Genomic DNA, 20,557 nt, shown 5'->3' on the forward strand with positions numbered 1-20,557 from the left:
TTATTTAGTAATAGTAAATATATATCATTTGATACATTAAAAAAAATAATATACGTTAATTTAAATAAACAAACAATTATATAGTTTTAAAACATTATATATATATATTAAAATTTTAAAATTATTAAATTTTTAATGAGAAAGACTAAAATTCCACAATTATTATATTTGAGATATTAAAATTGTTCAATTAAAAATTGTGAGACTAAAAGTACACAATTATAATCTTTTAAGGACTGAAATTACTCAATTAAAACCTTAGAGATCAAAATTGCATAATTATAATATCAAAAACACAATTAAGTAAAGAATATTTTATTCACAGTTCTGGAAGCAGAACGACCCGTTCTGATTTCAGAACGGCCCGTTCTGCTTCACTAGTGGTGTTTTAATTTTGCAACCAGAACGGCTCGTTCCGGTTTCAGAACGGGCCGTTCCAGGTCCAGGTGTATTAAAAAAAAAATTCTCATCTACGTGGATGCCACGTATACATGGCCAAAAGTTAACTCCGTTTAAATAATTTGGACGGAAGTCCCACATTGAAACTAATTAATTAATTTGGGACTAAATTGAAACCAATTAATTAATTTGGGACCAATTTGAGACCAAAAATTAATGAAGAACTAAATTGAAACAAAAAAAGATTATAAGGGACCAAAATAGGGTTTTAGCCTAATTATAATAATACATGACTACTTTACTCATAAACATATATATTCTTTATTGGACAAAGACAAAAACATATACATTCTTACCCTCGTAACAAAAACTTGTGTGCAGGCTGAACACAAGTTAAAAAAGAAGGACCCATTTGGAAAAGGCCCAATGGAATAATAACAGACAATTCAGATAACATGATCGTTACCTCAACCGAAACATGTGGCAGAGAATAACTACCTCTCTGCAAACACGATCATCACTCACACACACTCACACCACAGCCATGGCCACTCTGAGCTTCAACCCCGCAAGAATAAGAACCTCAATCTTCAGAGATTCCAAATTCCCTTCTCCGCCGAAGCCCATGGCAGTCCCCAACCGCTCCAAACCGCTCCACTTCGGAGCCCGTTCCGTTTCGGAGAGCACCCAGAAAGAGGCATCACGATCACGCGAAGCGGCTGTGGAAGAAACAGAGGAAGAGGACCCAAGTGCGGAAGTGAGCTACGTTGACCCGGAAACGGACCCTGAGAGCATTACGGAGTGGGAACTGGACTTCTGCTCGAGGCCCATTCTCGACGCCAGAGGGAAGAAGGTTTGGGAGCTGCTTGTGTGCGACAAAACGCTGTCGTTGCAGTACACCAAGTACTTTCCCAACAATGTCATTAACAGCGTTACGCTCAAGGACGCTATTGTTGCTGTTAGTGACCAGTTGGCTGTCCCGTTGCCCAGAAACATTCGCTTCTTTAGGTAATGCCACACTCTCAGTCCTGTCTTGTCTTGTATGTCTGTGTTTGGATAAAATGTTTAGTTCAACTCTACCCACTTTTATTTTAAAGTAATAACAACTTGTTGCTTTTGGATTTTATGTATTGCTTTGAAATAGATATCCAAACACACCCTGTGTCATTGGTACGGAGTATCTGTTTGGATAAATTTCTCTATAAACACTTCTGACAGAAAAAACTATTAAAAAAAGTGAAATAAGTTTTTCATAACTTAAAACCATGTATAAGTTTATTTATAATTTTTTGGAGAAATTATATGATAGAGCTTTTATAAATTAAAATAAACCCAAGTATTTATCAGTTTATGTGATGATTAATCTTCGTCAGAAAATCTAGTTGACCAATTTTAGTGGGGTTTCTTTTTCTGGGCATTTTCTTTTTTCATTTATAAGACTTGAATTCGAGACCTTCATTTTGACACCCCAACATTATCCGATGCTTAGAACAAAAAATATATAGGTATAATAGGTTATTTAATGTGATAGGAAGAGAGATCGATAGAAATTAAAGGTGTTGATGAGGTGTTTAAAAATTTGGAGTTTCTGAAAATCATTGCAATATGAAATATGTTGGTTAAGTGTTTTGTTGCTTTGTAGGTCGCAGATGCAGACAATTATTACAAATGCTTGTAACGAGCTTCGCATAAGGCCTATTCCTAGTAAACGGGTATGTATGGAGAAATTACTGTAGATAAATGTTATCGACACTCTATTTGATACTTTTTTTCTAATACTTTTTTTATTGCCGGTTGAAAATCACAAATGTAAGTGAGTCCTATCACTAAATCAAATTTATTAAAAGTTTCCAATAAATTTTAGTAGATAATATAGTGAGTGTTCCAGAGTGTCACTAACATTCTTCATTAGTTTATGATCTGCGACACGGCACCATGCATCTATGGTCCCGGCTAATCTTAATGTGACACCCAGCCAGCTTTATTAGTTTTTTCCTTCTTATAAATTGAAAATTTTGACTGGATGTCATATGAAAATTGGTTGGGACTATAGACAAGAAATGTGGTGGCATCTGATCATACAAACCAAAGTGGTTTGTATGATTTCAAATTCAACTTTTACTGGGGCTGTGAATATTTTATTGCTTAGAATTTGAAGTCGGTTTGATGTGTTGAATGACTGAATGTGAATGAGACCTTATTTTCCATGGTCTTATAATATGATGGCCTTAACTTGTCTGTTAGGTGAAGGTGCTGGTAATAGGTTTCATGTCATGGAAAGTGTCTATGTTCTCTAATAAACTTATGAAAGTGAGGAGGAGGAAGTAGTTGTTACTGTTTGCTTTGGTTGGAAATCTAATGGTGAGTCGAATGGAATGGAGTGGAACAAAGTTATCATTTTATTGTTTACATAATTAACGGTGGAATTTTGAGGAGAGAGAGAGAGAGAGAGAAAAGGGTTTCATTTCATCTTGTATCTCAAATTGGAGGGGAAGAAAAGGAGAGCTTAGAGTTAGAAAGGTATCGGATAGAATGTAATGCATCTCGTTGGATTATATTTTATTCCATGATTTCCATCCCATTTTAAATAAAACCAAACAAACTAACCTCGTATCATTCAATTCATTTCCTTCAATCCAAACATAAGTTAGAGCATGTAAAAAGTAAAAACTTGGTTTCTTTCCCCTTGTTTCTATTCCATATTAAATAGTGGTGTATGTTTTTGTTGATCATGGGATAGAAACAAACATAATGGGAACAAAGAAGATCGACATTTACACCATTTTGTTGAAAACAGTAATTTTACTTTTGGATTCATGTAACATGTGAAGTTTTTCACAACATATATATATATATATATATATATATATATATATATATATATATATATATATATATATATATATATATATATATATATACAAACATACATATATAACATTTCATTTAAATGATTGCAAAGCATACCAATATAGATTAAAATTCTAGTTATTGTATTATACTGAACTGCACACAGGTCATTTTTTGTTTAGTGCATGGAGTTCATAAAGACCTGAGAGATTTAGGAAATTCCAATTTAACAATGATGTAATATGGATTATGCAGCCACTTTTATATGTTCAAGAGTGTTGTTGCACAAGACTGAAAGATTGAGACTTAAGAATCTTTTGAAATGCTGGAGATTGTCCATTCATGAGGTTACTCTTGCTAGAACTGCTCACACAAGGATCCCCATTTCAGTGTCTCTAAAATGTTTCATGATGCTTTTTATTTTCTTCTCACTCTCGTTTGGTTTTTGATAATTCATTTAAATGGTTCTAAATTGCCCAGCATGGTCTGTATGCGACTTTTCCCATATTAATGGCATCCCTTGGATCTGGATGGTATATGTAGTACCTGCATAAAACGAGGAAATAGAAATTTGATGGTATATTTAGCATCATATATTTGTAATGATTTACCAAGTTCAAATATTCTTGTCAGAGGTTCCCAGCATATATTTTATATGGTTCATTTGATCATTTTCAGTGCGTGTCAATAATTCTATGGCTAGAGGAGCGCTATGAGACCGTGTATAAGAGGCATCCTGGATATCAAGAAGGATCCAAGCCTCTTTTGGCACTAGATAATCCTTTTCCTACAGAACTTCCAGACATTCTTTATGGGGAAAGATGGGCATTTGTCCAATTACCTTACTCAGGTATAGAGGCAGAAGCTTTCATGCAATTTGTTTCTCAATTGCTTGACAAATGATAGCCCTCTCTTTCTTTCTCTTCTGATACTCAAGGTCTCAAGAATATGATTTTCATTGTACTCATCAATGTTCTTTCTTTGTTTTTTCTATTTTAAATTTTAGGTACTAACAACATTACATGGGTTATAATGGTCTCATTCCTTTTTGATTTTTAGTACAAAATGATTAACATGTATGTTTAATTTTTAACTTATTCTCAAAGGATATAGCTCTCTAACTTTGAATAACCTATTTTAAAGCTGTTCGAGAGGAGGTGTCATCCTTTGAGAAAGGAGTTTGTGGTTCTGGGCTAGATCTTGATTTATTGGGTCTTGAAGTTGATGACAAGACATTGATCCCAGGACTGGCTGTTGCAGCTTCTAATGCCACAGCATTGGCAGGTACAGAACTGCACATTTTCTTATTTTCTTCTTATATATATCATTTTGTGTCCCTAACAACAGACTCTTCCTATGTTTTATTAAGAACTGCCTTGCTTTAAAATGATTTGTATGCATGAAATCAATTATTTAAAGAGGTAAGTGGTAATATGTCAGATCTCAAATCAAGCAATTTGGTATGCTGCTGATATATGTTGCAAAACAGCATTAAGATTTTGTTTGGATAAACTTTTCTAAAAGCACTTTTAGGAGAAGAAAATAATAAGGTAAAATGAATTAAGCTTCCCTCATATGTTAAAAATCAACTCATGCACTTCTTTTACAGAAACCCTCTCATCTGTCTTCTCCAAAAGCTAATTTATAAATTGATTTTAACATATGGAAGAAATTTGATTGTTTTTCTTTTTATTTTCTTCTTTTATAAGTGTTTGTGGAGAAGTTTATTTAAACATAATCTAAAATTTTGTATATAACGATGCATAGATAGGGCCATGTTAAAGTCATACAAGAAGGTTTTTGAATAATTAAATACTGTCTTGACACATGAAATCAAACAGTATGCAACACAGAACAGCAAATACTGATGATGTTACCATTCACTTTTAACGCACTGGAATATATCCAGGTTTACAAATATTAATTGAACAATTAGCTAAGCAAAAGTATGGCCCTCATATATACAGTAACTAGAGTTCAGCGCATAATTTGGTCAATCAGCTTACTGAATTTCTGCAAAACTTCATAAACTATTGACAAAAGAGCTAGATTGGGGTCTTCGGTAAAAACTTTGTGGACAAAGGCTAAGATAGTGTTTGGCATAACTTTTCTGCTCGTCTATCCTTAAATTGAAAAGCTCCTCTAATTAGTTTCTATAGATGTTTTTTGGGTTTTTGTTCATTAGAAAAAAATTACTTCTATTCTTAAGAGCTTTCCTAGAATTATATTTGACCCAACTTCTCTTTTTAAGGAGAAGAAAAGCCAAGATAATCGTTAGGTCAAATGTTTCCCAAGGAGTAAAATTAGCATTTGATCTTAATGGAGTATGGATGTTGGCTGTTAACTTCTACTATGTGGATATTCTTAAATACTAATAGATAGCAGAATCCCTACATATTTCACCGAGTAATTTTGAGACCAAAATGCCTGGTTTCTTTACTACTATTGGAAAATTTTTGGCTATCTTGATTCTGAAAATATTTTGCATAATTTATGTGCCTTGCCATATCATCACTAGCATGCCTTGTTTAATCGTTAATATCTTTTATCCTATAAACTTGTTTTCTAAATTCTGAAAACTCTCACCATTTGTTGTTGCCACAGCTTTGATAAATGGATTGGAGGTTTGTGCTGTGGAAGCAGACGCAGCTCGTGCTCGCCTGATTCTTTCTGTTGGAATTTCAACTCGGTATATATTCTCCACCTATAAGAAAACTCCTGAGACAACTAGTGAAGCTGAAGCTTGGGAAGCAGCTAAGAAAGATAGTGGAGGTTTGCATTTCCTTGCAGTCCAACCAGACTTGGATTCTGAAGATTGTGTTGGCTTCTTTCTTTTACTAGACTTGCCATTTCCACCTGTATGATCGTACAAATGATTATTATGGTTGAACTTCACTGAATAAATATATTATAATAGAATATATTAGATTCCTATGTTTTTCTTTCACCACAAAATCATAGTCTACCCATAGGGACCAACTCATCTTTTGCAGCGATACCATTGTCAGCCTTTTACCAGATTCTAACATTCCTTTAAATGATTTGATATAAATACCTCTCGATAATTATTATAATTTATAAAAGAGTTTTTATAATTTAATTTAAATAAAACAGCAAAATAAATTATTTATTTTCTTAAGGTAGAGAATGCACATTTTAAAATTAGTCGAATACAACAATTAAACTAGGTCCATCATTAAAATAAAATAACTATAGTTCATAACTAAAAACCTCAAACAAATAAAATATGTCTTGGCACTTCAAGAGGTCATACAAAGTTATAGAGACTAAACAATTGAAAATCCTTTAAGCATAAAATGAATGAAACTAAAAAGTTGAACCCTCTTGTCATAATCCCATCAAAGGACGACACCCCAATTGTAGAATAAAAAGTCTAGGCCTTTTCACTGTATCAACCAATGAATGATCCTCATCTGCAATGGCATTTGGCCCAAACAAGAGACACACAAAACTGGGAGTAAGGTCCATTTCACTCATGTTGGTGGTGTGAAATAAGGTTAGACAGTTTGTCCAGAGGGAGTTAAATAGTGTCTGTAGAACACTCAACACCTTTTTGTGAAGCAGTAAAGTAAATAATTAAGACCAAAGAAGTATAGACAAGTAAAAAAAAAAGTACTTTTATACGGGTTCGTCTTAACAACCAAGGTTATGTCTAGTTTTTTATCAACTCAATCAAGTTCAATTATCTTTACAATGATACAAGTATTATTTCAGTGGCCTCTTCTAGCTCAACCTATTTGGCCTCTTCATACAAACTACCAAAGTATTTTTTGAACAACAAAGATTCTTCAAATTTTAAGCGAAAACACAAAGTTTAAGTTGAGTAAACTAACAAAGAATTCATCTTACAAACAAGACAGTATAAATGTTTATGTGCAAATAATGATTTATAAAGAATCTATAAACTCGTTCACTTTTTCTTCTTCTCTAGAAAAATTCAAGATTCTTTATATAGGTAGGTCTCGAAGATTATCATTGTAAATCCTTGATTTGCACTTGTCAACTTGCATTGTGTTACTTCCTTGTACGAAGATATTTCGTGGTGTAGATAATGTTTACATATAATGCGTTTCACCAAATAATTATTTATTATCTGATCAAGGATGTTGCTTATCACCTTTGAGGTATAAAAGGAAATGAATTTTAGCATCTATCAGAAGAAAATAACTTTTGGCTAATATTGTGTGCTTTAAGATATTTGTTTGTTCTTTCTTTGAAAAAAAGTAAAACCTCTTTCCTTTTTGTGTTGTGAGTATCAGAGATGTTTTTATTCTTTCAATTTGTTAAGGAATATAGTGAAATTAGATGATAGAAACATCAAACATTTGTTTTAAGCCATTCATTTGAGGCAAACAATATGTTCAATCTGATAAACTATCATGCATAAACATTGTGCTATATTGTCTTAACATGTGATTTGAGTTATTGTCTTAGCGTCTTGATGCAATCATGCTTAGGAATCAAATCCAAAAAAAGCCAAAAGGACTATACTAGACATAAAGTAGAAAGACCTAAGCTCATGTTGAACTTTAGGTTTTTAATAATACTTCATTTCTTCTTACTTATAAATATTTCTTTTATTTTGACCTTGTTTTTTGCTCTATTAGAATAAGAATTGATTTTCTTGTAATTTTATTTTAGTGGTGTACCAAGTATTCTTGAGGTTGCAACTAGTAATTGGAAAACGTACAAATTGGGCTTGTTTGGGCTAAGGGAGGGAGGAGAACATTTTTCATTGAGTGGGACATCCACTTTGGACTCCCCATACTCTCCTCTTGGCTTTACGCAATCCCACTTAGTCACATGTTTCATACCTATTCACACCTTCTACATGTTTGCTCCTACACTCCCTTTCTTACTCTTACACCCGTTTTTAACTCCTACATCCCCCATCACACCTTCCACACCATACAACTTGTATAGTTCACAATGGTTGGTGTAGGTCTCATCATTGGATGTCAACTTTTGAATTTCAAACATTTGAAATTCAAATTTGGACAACCAAGGTTAGTTAGCTTGAGTACAAGTTAATAAATTGTGGTCTACTTGACCATAGTTTACTTAAAAACTTGCACCATAAGCTAACTAAACCTATATATAGGTGTGTCCCACTTGGTATATGTCACTTTTGAGTATATGAGAATGAGAATTGAGTTTTTCTTTCAAATTTCAAGAGTCTTTAAGTTCTTCTCTAAGAGTGCAACACCATATGCAACTCTTATCAATGAACCTTTCTTTGTGGTGAGTCATATTTTAGACTTATATACTCCTTGAGAAGTGACATCATTACATCCCTTTCCTCCTCCATTTTTGTGTTCTTCCTCAACCTAGCTCCTTAAAGATGAAAGATCTTATGAGAGAAAAAATATTTGAAGAGAAGACAAACACTCTTTGAAGCTTGTTCCATCATTTTTGGTTAGGGCTAAGAGAAGGAGGAAAAGATTTTTTTTTGAGTGGGATGTTCACTTTAGACTCTCTACACCCTTCCATTGGCTTTACACAACCCCACCTAGCCACATATTTCACACCTAGTCACACTTTTTACAAGTTTGCTTCTACACCCCTTTTCTTACTACTACACCCCCATCACACCATTCACACCTCACTAGATGTGATGGAATAACTCCCTCCAAAGGACCTATCACAAGGGTCATGTCTAGGAGGATCCATGAAGATTGGGCTAGGAATGAAGGTGGAGGGCCTAAGCTTTTTTTTAGTTATAGGTTACTTGATGTATAGCCTATATCTTTCTTGTAAATATTTCCTTATTTTGTTGACCTTGTATTTTGGGTCAAGTAGTTTAGAATTTTATTTCCTTGTATTTTTATCTTTGGGGGTGTAATTAGCATTTTTAGGGGAGCAACTAATATGTAAAAAATACTAAATGGGCTTGTGTTGGACTAATGGTGAGTGGTGCCTACTCCTAGAGTATAACACCCACTTGGTGTATGTTACACCTTACCATAGGCTACACAAACTCATCTAGTCACATGTTTTACACATTAGTCACACCTTTCACACTTGTCACAAGACAAGCTTTCATAGTTTCTTTTAGATCTAATCACATAGGGGCACATAAGACACCTACTTGGCACATGGAACACCTAAGTTTGGAATTCAAATTTCAAATTGGTGCCCCAACCTAGTGTAGTTAAGAAACCTTGGTTCATTTCTAACTATAAGCTAGGCTAGTCTATACATATATAGGACCTTCTTTCATTGTACACACCACTTTTGGATATATGATAGTGAAATCATTTTGATTCTCCTTCAAAAGTCATGTGTTCTTTCTAGATGAGTGTGACTCCTTAAGTTCTTTCATCAAGGAATTCTTCCTTATGGCAAGAACCTCATTTCTTGGCTCATCTCTTCATTTGAAGAGTGATGCCACCTTTCAACCTCCATTGTCTTCCATTTGAATTTTTCTTTCAAGTTTTGGAGTCGTGGATGAAGATTAAGGGAAGTAAGAATCAATTTAGGCAGCTTGGCTTGATGGAATCAATCAAAAGCTACACTTGGAAGAATTTTAGAAATAAAGAAGATGGATTGATTTGCATGATAAGGCCTATGAAGATGTCATCTAATGACGAAGACTTTAGCCCAATTTGAAGATAACATGACAAATTCAAATGCACATGATCAAGAAGAAGCATTCATGGATTGAAGTTTAATTAGTTTTTAAGCTAAATAGTTGCTTAAGCCCATTTTGTTAATTATTAATGTAATTTTTGTATTTCTTTTTATTCAAATAATTCATATGTCTTTTTATGTTGTTTAGGTCAATTTTTAGTGCTTTTAGACTTCCTAAATCATAATGATATTAGAGGGATAATGGGGAGTCAATTCTAGTGAAAATTAAGTGTTAGTGAGAGTTTATTTCTAAGTGGAGTCTTAGTGTGAATTCATGTCTTGTTGCACATCTAAGCTTATAAATAGGAACCTTTTGTAAGATTTCAGGAGAGAATGAATTAATTAGAATTTAGATATTTTTTCAATTGAGAGGATTTTCTCTCTCTAGGTTCTTAGGAACTACTTTTGATTCTTATCCTTGAATTGCCTAATTCAAAGTGGCGAATCTTCCTCAACTTATCAAGTTTTAGGGATTGTGGCATTATTCTTCAATTTCTTAACTCAATCCATATTTTTTCTTTTTAGTTTCCTTATTTTCTTATAAAAAAATTGTCCAAAGAATTCATGTTTTGAGATATTGAAATTTTGATCATACAGGGTTTCACATCACAACTACCATTGCTAGAGGTTGACTCTATCATTTTTTGTATCTAGAGTCGTGGTTCATCTATGGAGGTTTAAGTGTCTAATTTTCTTCTTCCTCATCTAATTCTTTACATGTCTTGTATAAGTTTTGTAGTAGTTGATCTAGCCTTTCCATGATAAATCTTGGATCTACTTGTTTGTCATGAAATTTCTATGGTTCAATTTTAGATCTACTCTTGTATGAACCATATCTTGTGTTATGCTTTTAGGATTCATATTCCTTGTTCTTTTTCATTTAATTTGGTGTATGAAAGTATGTTGATGTAAAATTAAAAAAATATTTTGAGTGGATTTTGGTTTTGAATCCATAGATCTTGTAGTAGTTGATCTAGCCTTTCCATGATAAATCTTGGATCTACTTGTTTGTCATGAAATTTCTATGGTTCAATTTTAGATCTACTCTTGTATGAACAATATCTTGTGTTATGCTTTTAGGATTCACATTCCTTGTGCTTTTTCATTTAATTTGGTGTGTGAAAGTATGTTGATGTAAAATTAAAAAAATATTTTGAGTGGATTTTGGTTTTGAATCCACATATCTTGTTATCTTAGGTTGTGTATAGTTCTTACATGATAATAAACTCTTAATGTAACCTTTTAATTTTGCTTGATCTTAAATTTGCATGAACTTATGCTTGTTGGCCAAGAGTGTTAAAGAGCTTTTTGATTAATAATTTTTGAGTTCTTGCATGTTATTAGACCATTAACATCTTCCTTAGTAGTTAGGCTTCCACTTATTTAGTAGTTTTTACTATTTCTTATTTTTCTATTATTTTTGTGGCTCAATTTGAATTTGAATTTGGTGAGACTATATGAAAAGATTTTATGCATAAACTTATTGATTTGAACTTGATTATATGAGAAATTCTTTCGGTCCAAAAACAAGCACAAATTAAAAATAAGTGTCACATCAAAAAGTTCATCAAATTAGTTCAATTTTGAGTATCTACTTCTTTTGTCAATTTGTGCAATTTTTGAGTTCTATTCCTTTGAAAAGTGTGTCATACATTTAGATCTAGAAAAAAAAGTGAAGTCACATCTTGCTCCAAAAGAAAAGAAAAGCAACAAGTGTATAAAAAAATGCAAGAAAATATGCTAGTTGTAAAATAAATTATAGTGAAGCTTGTGATTTAAAAAAAGTCAATATTAATTGAAATCTTTTGTCAAAAAGATCATTAACTTGAAGTTGCATTTCCACAAAGAAAGTAGACTTCAATATTTTTATTGGTTTTTTAATCCATTGTGTAGAATTGATAGAATATTACCATCTAAAGAACCTATCACAAGAGCGATGTTAATGATGGGAACAAAAAAATCTTCTTTTCTTTTATGCACAATAATAATAATGAAAAATATATTTAAATAATATCATAAAAAATAGAGAAAGATCACACAAATTTATTTAAAGTGATTTAGCCCCTCATGCTTACGTTCACAAGGATGTTCATTATTTATCTCAAAATATATATATCCTGAAAACTTTTCCTTTTAGTTTTGTGGGTTAAACTTGAAAATCCCTTCTTCACAAGTTTTATGAGTAAAACTTGTAAACCCCTTCCTCACAAGTTTTACGGGTGAGACTTGTAAAATCCTTTTTCACAAGTTTTCTAGTGAAACTTGGAAATCCTCCTTCATATGACTTCCTCTCTCATTTAAGGTCGTGACCCCCTCTACAGGTTGGGTAATTTTTCTCATCTCAAGAGTCTCTATTTATTGACCTTAGATCACAATCTTAAAAAGAGGAAACAAATTTCTAAAATAAATACAATATATTTTAATTCAAAACAATATCCTAAAAGAATTAATATCTTTTAAAATCTAAATAATATCCCAGAAATTTGAATTTGAAAATTTGAATTGTTTTCCCAACAAAGACGACACAAGAGGAATGAGTTAGAGATGAAGATAAAAGGTCTAAGCTCATCTTGAATTATATGTTACTTTTATAGTCCATATCTTCTTTGTATATTTTTCTTTATTTTTGACTTTGTATTTTTGGGTCATTTAGATTAAAAATTTATCTCCTTGTAATTTTTTTTATATATGGATAGGGATCAAATAACATTCGTGCAACTTTTACAACCATTCAATAATTTTATATAAATAGTGAATTTGGTCGATCAAATTGTTGAATTGAAAGTTCCTTTTACATAGATCACACACATACACACACACACACATATATATATACACTTTTATTAATCCAAAATTATTTGATATTTCATTCATATAAATAAAAGTTAACGTAATATATATTTTTTAAAATATACTAAAATATGAATAATTTGATTACTTTCTTATTATTGTTCAATTTTAACAAAATTTTACATATGCATTCAAGGCAATATACATTTATAATTCAACAATTGAATTGACCAAATTCACTTTTTATACATAGTTATTAAAAGGTATAATAGTTTCAAAATTTATGCCGATGGAAAGGGATAAAATAACACTGGTTTAACTTTTACAACTATTATACCTTTCAATAACTCTATGTAAAAAAGTGAATGTAGTCAATTCAACCGTTGAATTAAAAGTTCATTTTACATATGTGATATATATATAAAAAAAAATTATTAATACAAAATTATTTGATACCTTGTTCATATAAATTTTTTTTGACATAATATATACTTATATATTATATTATTTAAAACTTGTATAAATAGATTTTTTTAAACATATGATTATATTTTAAATTTAAGATAAGTAATTTATATTGTAACACAAAATTATTTTTATCTATTGATAACTTATTTTAAAAGTATTAAAATAAATATAAAATTGAATCAGATAATAAGTTACAAGAATTTCTAAAAGTCATCTCATCGAAGAATAACTCCTAAAAATATTATCGCGCAAAATACTCGTTCGTATTTATTATATAGGGACTATTTTGACATGTAAAAATAAAAATACTAAAATAAAAAATTATTATTTAAATAGTTTCTTAAAAAATATTTGAAAATAACTATAACTTTAAAAATATTATATAATTTTAAGAAAAGTAACTACATAAATAATAAAAAATCTATATTATATATAGAGGTAAAATTATATTTTTAATTTTAATTTTTTTAAAAATAAATTAATACTTGATTTTATAAAAAAGTTATACATAATTTTAATAAAACATAATTTTTGTTACTTGAATAGATTTTATATAATATTTTGTTGGTATAAATTAAATACAAAACATATAACATAATAATATTATCTTATTTTTTATAATGATATGCATTAAAAGTTGTATATGAGTAAAATTTATCCTATTCTTAGCATATCCTACTCGTACACTATCTTACTCTTATATAATATCATATCCTATAAAAATGAATCCTTAGTGGTATTAGTGAATAAATATTGTTATTCAAAAACAGGTTTATAAGAAAAAATTTATAGCAAAAGACTTTTTGACTTTTCTTAAATATTATCATTATTTTCACTTCATTTAAAAGGTTAAAATGATAAATAAAAAATAATGTATACACAAAAATAAAAAATAACCTTTATATATTTATATTACATATAAAGGTAATTGTTTATTTTAGTGTACACATTATTTTTTAAAATTTTAACTCTTTATATAAATTGGATGATAATAATTAATAAAGGTCACACAAGTTTTTTTATGACAAAGATCTTTTCTTAAAGTTATTATTGAATTACCACTATATATATATATATATATATATAATTAATTATTTATTTATATATTGTTAGTATAAAAAAAATTTATACTAACAATCAATTATATCTTTTAATTGTGTAAAAAAAGAAACATTGAGAGGTGACGGCTCCCTCCTTCTTCACCGCTACACATTACCTTACTAACTTGTGTGCATTTTAAAAAAATACCACGAAGACACAAAATATTTTTTTTACACTATTAAGTATAATGATTAAATAAAATTGAGAATTATTGCTCAACACAAACAATAACCATTTTGAACATTTTTGAGTCCTAAACTTTGGATAGCCTATATCTGAATAACACTAAGAAAAGGAGAAAATGAATATGATCTATGAGAATGCAGTTAATTAGTGAGAAGAATGAAATGGAAGATTTGTGATGTATCCATGTTTTTCGGTTCATAATTTCACATCCCACATAAGGCATGTTATCCTCCTCTAGTGTCTCCTGAAACAAAGCTACGAATCACAGCCACTCATGGAAAAGCTTCGGAGACAATTATCCATTGACAAAACAAAACAAACCTAAGAATGAAAAAAATGTTGTCCCTGGTGACCAATGCTGCTAAACAAGAAGAAACAAGATCATAATCTAGAGAAGAAGAAAAAAAGAAGAAAGAAAGAAAGAAAGAGGAAGAATATATCTAAACTATTTTGGTTGTAAATATGCCTTTCAACTTGGCGGTGGTGGGTACGCAGACAACACTGTGTGGAGACAAGTTAGGTAACCTCATTTTGGAAGTAGCTAAAAACTTTGTTATATATTTGGGGATGGTGATTGCGTGCAATGGTTTACGTTTTCTTCTAAAGCCTTATAAACTTCCTCGCATTACTTCAGACATAATGGTGAGCTTCTTCTTTCTCCCTTCATCATCATGTTTAAATATGTGTTTAGTTATTCAAATTTATGTTTTCTTCCTCAAATTTAAAATGAATGTTTATTATATAATTTAAAAAAAAAACAATTGTTTTAATCACTCATATATTTAATAAAATAATTGAAAATGACATATCTGAGATAATTATTTTAAAGAAGAATTAAAATAAAATTTTCTTTAAATTATATGAAAATAATAATAATTTTGAATTTGAGGAACTAAACTTAAATTTATTGTAGATTTGAGAAATTAAAAAGATATTGAAGAGAAAAAAAAATGAAGAATGCTAGTGATGATATTGTTTTTGGTTTATGCAGGTAGGACTAACTGTGGGAAACATAGGAATTGTGCGAAGGCTGTTTCAGAAATTCAACCTGACATTTGGGTTCATCATAGATTTTGGAATGATGTGTTACATGTTTGCATTGGGGATAGAGATGGATCCACGAGTGCTCCTTGCAAGACCAGCTAAGTACACAAAAGTTGCTGTTTCAGGAGTTATATGCACGTTCATCGTTGCAGGTCTTATGGCTCCAATGCTCCAATTCTTCCCTGGTGAACACAGGGTTCTGGGTTTTACCCTCTCCCTCGCCACCATGCTCACTAACACAGACTCACCTGTGCTCACTCGTTTGATGACTCAGCTCAAGATAGGAAAGTCTGATATTGGCAAGCTTATGATTGGAGCAGCAGTGCACTCAGATTTTCTTTGCTACTTGATCCTTTCAATTGGGTACATAATCCTGCCATTGCCACAATATTGTAACCAATTTCAAGAAATGATGGATTTTAAGCCTAAACCTAGGGAGAGCATCAAAATGGGGTGTGCAGTTTTGGTGCAAGTAGTGTTCACTTCTATGGTCTCTCCAATGCTTATGAAGTGGGTTAGCAATGAGAACCCTGAGGGTAGGCCCATGAAGGGTCCACACTTGGTGCTCTCACTAGCCTTCATGGTGTTAATGTGTGCCTTCACCACTTTGTATGATTATAGCCCTATGTTGAGTGCTTTTCTTGTAGGCCTTTGTGTTCCAAGGGAGGGTAGAGTTTCCAAATGGGTTATCACAAGAATCAACTACATGTTGACCTCTATTTTCTTTCCCATCTTTTTCTTGTGGATGGGGTATGAGGCCAATTTCAGGATGTTTGATGTACGTCATCCTTTGACATGGGTCAGATTTGTTTCGCTCTTGATAGTGGCAACAGCTGGAAAAGTTGCTGGAACAATTATCGCTGGGGCCATGCTGGGATTTCGCTGGCCTGAATCAGTTGCAATAGGATTGCTTCTTGTCACTAAGGGCCATTTGCATATCTACTTGGCTATCAAAGTGGTTAGTCTTTCTGCTTATAATTTCTTGCCACTTTGGGTTTGTTATAGCACACATTCTGGACCAACATGATCCTTGTGTGAAAAAATGATGAAATTTCAGTGTAACTTGGTGATTTCAATTACTGATATGCATGTCAATGTCATATAGCTCATATGGGTGGGGATCAAAGTTACTCTAAAAGTAACTCTAGCTAGAATTACTCTACTTAATAACTCAATGTGTACATTGAATTTCTAGTTCTTATTGAATAAATTAAGTATAAACTTTAGTAAAATTTGAAAGTTATTTGATATTTTGTTACATAAATTCAAATCAAATTTATGGTTGGATCCTTGAAATTTAATACATACCGTGAGTTATTGAATGGAGTAACTCTGTCGAGAGTCACTCTTGAAGTAACTTCATCCCCATAGCTTAAATACATTATGTGTAAATTGATGTAGCTTATAACTATGAGAAAGGCATGGGGACCATTTCTACTTGATAAAAGTATTATCATGCATCTGAAAACTCGTGTCATTTACAAAAAAATATAGGATCCAAAAATTATGAAGCTTATGCCAGAAATTGTGTATGCAGAAGACTAATAACTAATATTTATTTATTTATGTATTCTTTTAGAATTGTTACAACACAAAAGTAACTGAAATCATGTTTGCCATTGGATTGCTTCAAGTTCTTAGGCTCATATTTTGTTGTTCTACTAATTACCAGATAGGTTGTGGTGCTGCAAGTGTTTCCACAGGCATTGTGATGGTAATGGCAACCTTTTTAACAGCTTTGCCTGCCCCAGCAATTGTGGCAAACATCATTAGAAGAGCAAAGAAAAGAGCACCTACACATCGTTTGGCTATTCAATTGCTTGACCCTTCAAGTGAGATGAGGATCCTCCTGTGTGTTCAAGGGCCTCAGAATGTTCCTGCCTCCATCAACTTGGTTGAGATCACGAGAGGAACCGCTGACGCCGGCATTGTGGTGTATGTCACTGACATGATTGAACTCACTGATGAACTATCAGACTCATTGGAGAGGGACGAAGGATTGCACGCAACCACATTGAAAGACAAGGAAGTCATGGACATGAGAGAACAAGTTACCAAGTCATTCCAAGACTATGTGATGGAGAATGATGATGGCATTACACTCAAAAGAACAATGGCACTCTCAACAATCACTACCATGCCAGCAGACATTTGCATTTTGGCAGAGGACTTGATGATTGCCCTTGTCATATTGCCATTCCACAGGAGCCAGCGTGAGGATGGAAAGTTTGATGCTGGTAATTCAGGCTTCAGATACGTGAACAGAAAGGTAAACCTAAATACATCTTTTATTCCAGGATAAGCTTCTCCACAAACACTTCTAAGTGTGAAAAATAAAAAGAAAAATTGAAATAAACTTCTCCATATACTAAAACTATGCGAGAGATAAAAATAAGATTTTGGACAAGTTCATAAGAGATAGCTTCTACTAATTAACTTGTGCATAAATAAATTAATTTTAACTTATGGAAAAACATATTTCATTTTTCCTTCATTTTTTCTCTCTTAGAAGTGCTTATGGAGAAATTTAACCAAACATACACAGAATATTTTCTTACATATAGCATACTACTCACTCAAAAACTATCGTTTTGTGGAATTAAACAAGATTTGAAGAACCTACACTATTTTTAATTTGTATTTCATATGCAGCCTGCACTTTGCATCCAGCTCCATCAACGTACCAACCTATAAGGCTTAAAAGTCCCACGGTCAAAAGATTGTTTGTAATTGCATTACCAGTGGCTGAAAGTCACTTTCCATGATAAACTTCTAGAAAGAGTATCTAATTTTCTAAATTTAAAACTCGAAGAGCCTCAATTTTTAATTGCATACATTTCAAAAAGGAAAATAAAAATTACTAGGTTCAGTTACCATTTTGGTCCCTATAATTTTATGAAGTTTATCTTTTAATCCCTATAATTAAAAATATTTTATTTTAGTTACGTATTATTTTTTTTCATTTTAGTCCTTATAATTTTAAAAACTTTAACTATACTAATAGACGATTGGAACTAAAAGAAAACAAAAATGATATAATATAAGAACTAAGATGAAACATTTTTAACTATAAGAACTAAAAGGTAAGGTTTGTACAACTATAGAGACCAAAATGGTAATTAAACTAAATTAGTATTAAACAAATAATCAATAGGGATTATGCAGCAAGTATTAACAATATCTCTCATAAATTGCTAGTGCTAAAACAAAAGCCAATGGCATAGCATAATAAATCCAATTGTTTGATCCCAATTGACTCTAATCACAATTGTTTTATCCCACCACCACCATGTGAAAGACAGTATTTTACTAAAGTTATAGCATCATAGTTAACTGTTTCAAGTTTCATGTTTCATGTTTCATGTTTCATATCCCACCACAATTGTTTTGTTCCAAGTTTCATGGAATTTGGTCTATTAGTACCAAAGAGTTAACTCTTTCAATAGACATTGATTAAATAGATGTTTTGCTGCACAGGTACTAAGAAGTGCCCCTTGTTCTGTTGGGATTCTAGTAGACAGAGGCTTTGGATCACTTGAACAGATATCAAAATGTGAAGTAGAACTTAATGTGGCAGTCATATTCATTGGTGGAAAAGATGATAGGGAAGCACTTGCCTATGCTAGCCGTGTGGCGCAGCATCCAAAAGTTAAGCTCACAGTACTAAGATTCCTGGTAGATACCAGCATAGAATCCTCAACGTTGTACAGGATCATCCTTCCAGAGCAGGAGAATGAGATGAAGTCGGATGATGAATGCTTTACACAGTTCTATGAGAGGCATGTGTTAGGAGGTAGGATTTCCTACATGGAGAAGCATCTTGCAAATGCTTCTGAGACCTTCTCCACTCTCAAATCATTTGAAGGGCAATACTCATTGGTGATTGTTGGAAGAGAAGGAGGAATGAACTCTATTTTGACACTGGGCATGAATGATTGGCAACAGTGCCCGGAATTGGGACCAATAGGGGATGTTCTTTCAGGATCAGACTTCTCAGCCACTATTTCTGTTTTGATCATCCAACAACATAGGCTTAAAGGAGAAATAGATGGGTTGGATGAAGACTTTTCTATAATATGATGTTAGATGGATAGGTAGTGTAGAAGTAGATACTAATTGTAGAAAGGAAACAGGTAACTGCTAGAGTCAGTTAGTGATGAAAATTGTAAAGATAACATCATCTTATTCAAGTTCCATCTAGCAATAGGAATGTGCCATCTTCATGTTTACTCAGGCTTCTAATGCTCATGACTTTCTTCAGCATAAGCATCTTCAATGTACATTATTAGTCCTCGAAAACTTCACCATCTCTGTCTGCAATTCAAAGTTTGAATATGCAGGCAATGATACTCTCAGCAAAGTGTAAATATGACAATGGTTCTGTTGTAGGAAGTATGGTTTGTAATTTCTACTGTGTGTTTCATCGAGGGCTCTTACTTTGCCTCAATGGTGAGTTAGCACAAACATATTTCCTAATGTATTTGGTTGATGTTAATGAATAGAATCCAGCCAGTGTCCAAATTCAACTGTATTATTGATGTGAAATATATATTATCGAATTTGTTGAAACCTATAAACATAGGTAAAATAAGTATCTATCTCACAACATAATTTATTTCATATATAAAATCAAAATTTAAATTCGAACAACTTTATTAAAAGACACACATCAATATTACTTTGCAAAGTAAATGATATTTAGGATATGGCGAAAACCTTTGCATGAAACAAATTATGGTGGTAATTGTTAGAAAGAGTAAATTCCATATTTTATCTTGGATCCTTGAGTGACTTAAAACTTATACAAAAAAACTCAAAATGAAATATGAACGGCTTGACTATTATTGTCCTGTTGGTCAACTCAATATTCATAATTTGGTCCCTTTAATGAAAAATGAAAGAACTATAATGGTCCACTTGTGGCGGATAGATTAGAGTAATATGCGTAAAATATAAGATCCGAATCCTATTTTCATTGTAATTGTAATTTTTATGAATAAAATCAAATCAAATAAGATAATTCATATTGTGGTCTCTTTAATTCATATTTCACTGCACAATCGTCTAG

The 20,557-nt window shown here is 31.8% G+C and overlaps 2 protein-coding genes across 2 annotated transcripts; both read left to right on the plus strand.

Annotated features, from left to right (window-relative positions):
• The first annotated feature begins 827 nt into the window (after positions 1-827).
• ATAB2 (RNA binding protein) lies at positions 828-6,183 on the plus strand. Its single transcript, XM_020355277.3, has 5 exons — positions 828-1,407; positions 2,042-2,111; positions 3,928-4,099; positions 4,393-4,533; positions 5,854-6,183. Exons 1-5 carry the CDS (start codon positions 878-880, stop codon positions 6,111-6,113), a joined length of 1,173 nt encoding a protein of 390 aa, XP_020210866.1. The 5' UTR covers positions 828-877; the 3' UTR covers positions 6,114-6,183.
• An 8,382-nt stretch (positions 6,184-14,565) lies between these two features.
• Positions 14,566-19,718, plus strand: LOC109796458 (cation/H(+) antiporter 28). The gene is made up of 4 exons (XM_020356130.3): positions 14,566-15,087; positions 15,437-16,447; positions 17,162-17,758; positions 18,967-19,718. The coding sequence occupies exons 1-4, from the start codon at positions 14,908-14,910 to the stop codon at positions 19,567-19,569; spliced, it is 2,391 nt and encodes a 796-aa protein (XP_020211719.1). The 5' UTR covers positions 14,566-14,907; the 3' UTR covers positions 19,570-19,718.
• Positions 19,719-20,557: the final 839 nt, after the last annotated feature.

Source organism: Cajanus cajan, chromosome 10, assembly GCF_000230855.2.
Source record: "Cajanus cajan strain Asha chromosome 10, NIPB_CcT2T_4, whole genome shotgun sequence".
NCBI classification, from domain to species: domain Eukaryota; kingdom Viridiplantae; phylum Streptophyta; class Magnoliopsida; order Fabales; family Fabaceae; genus Cajanus; species Cajanus cajan.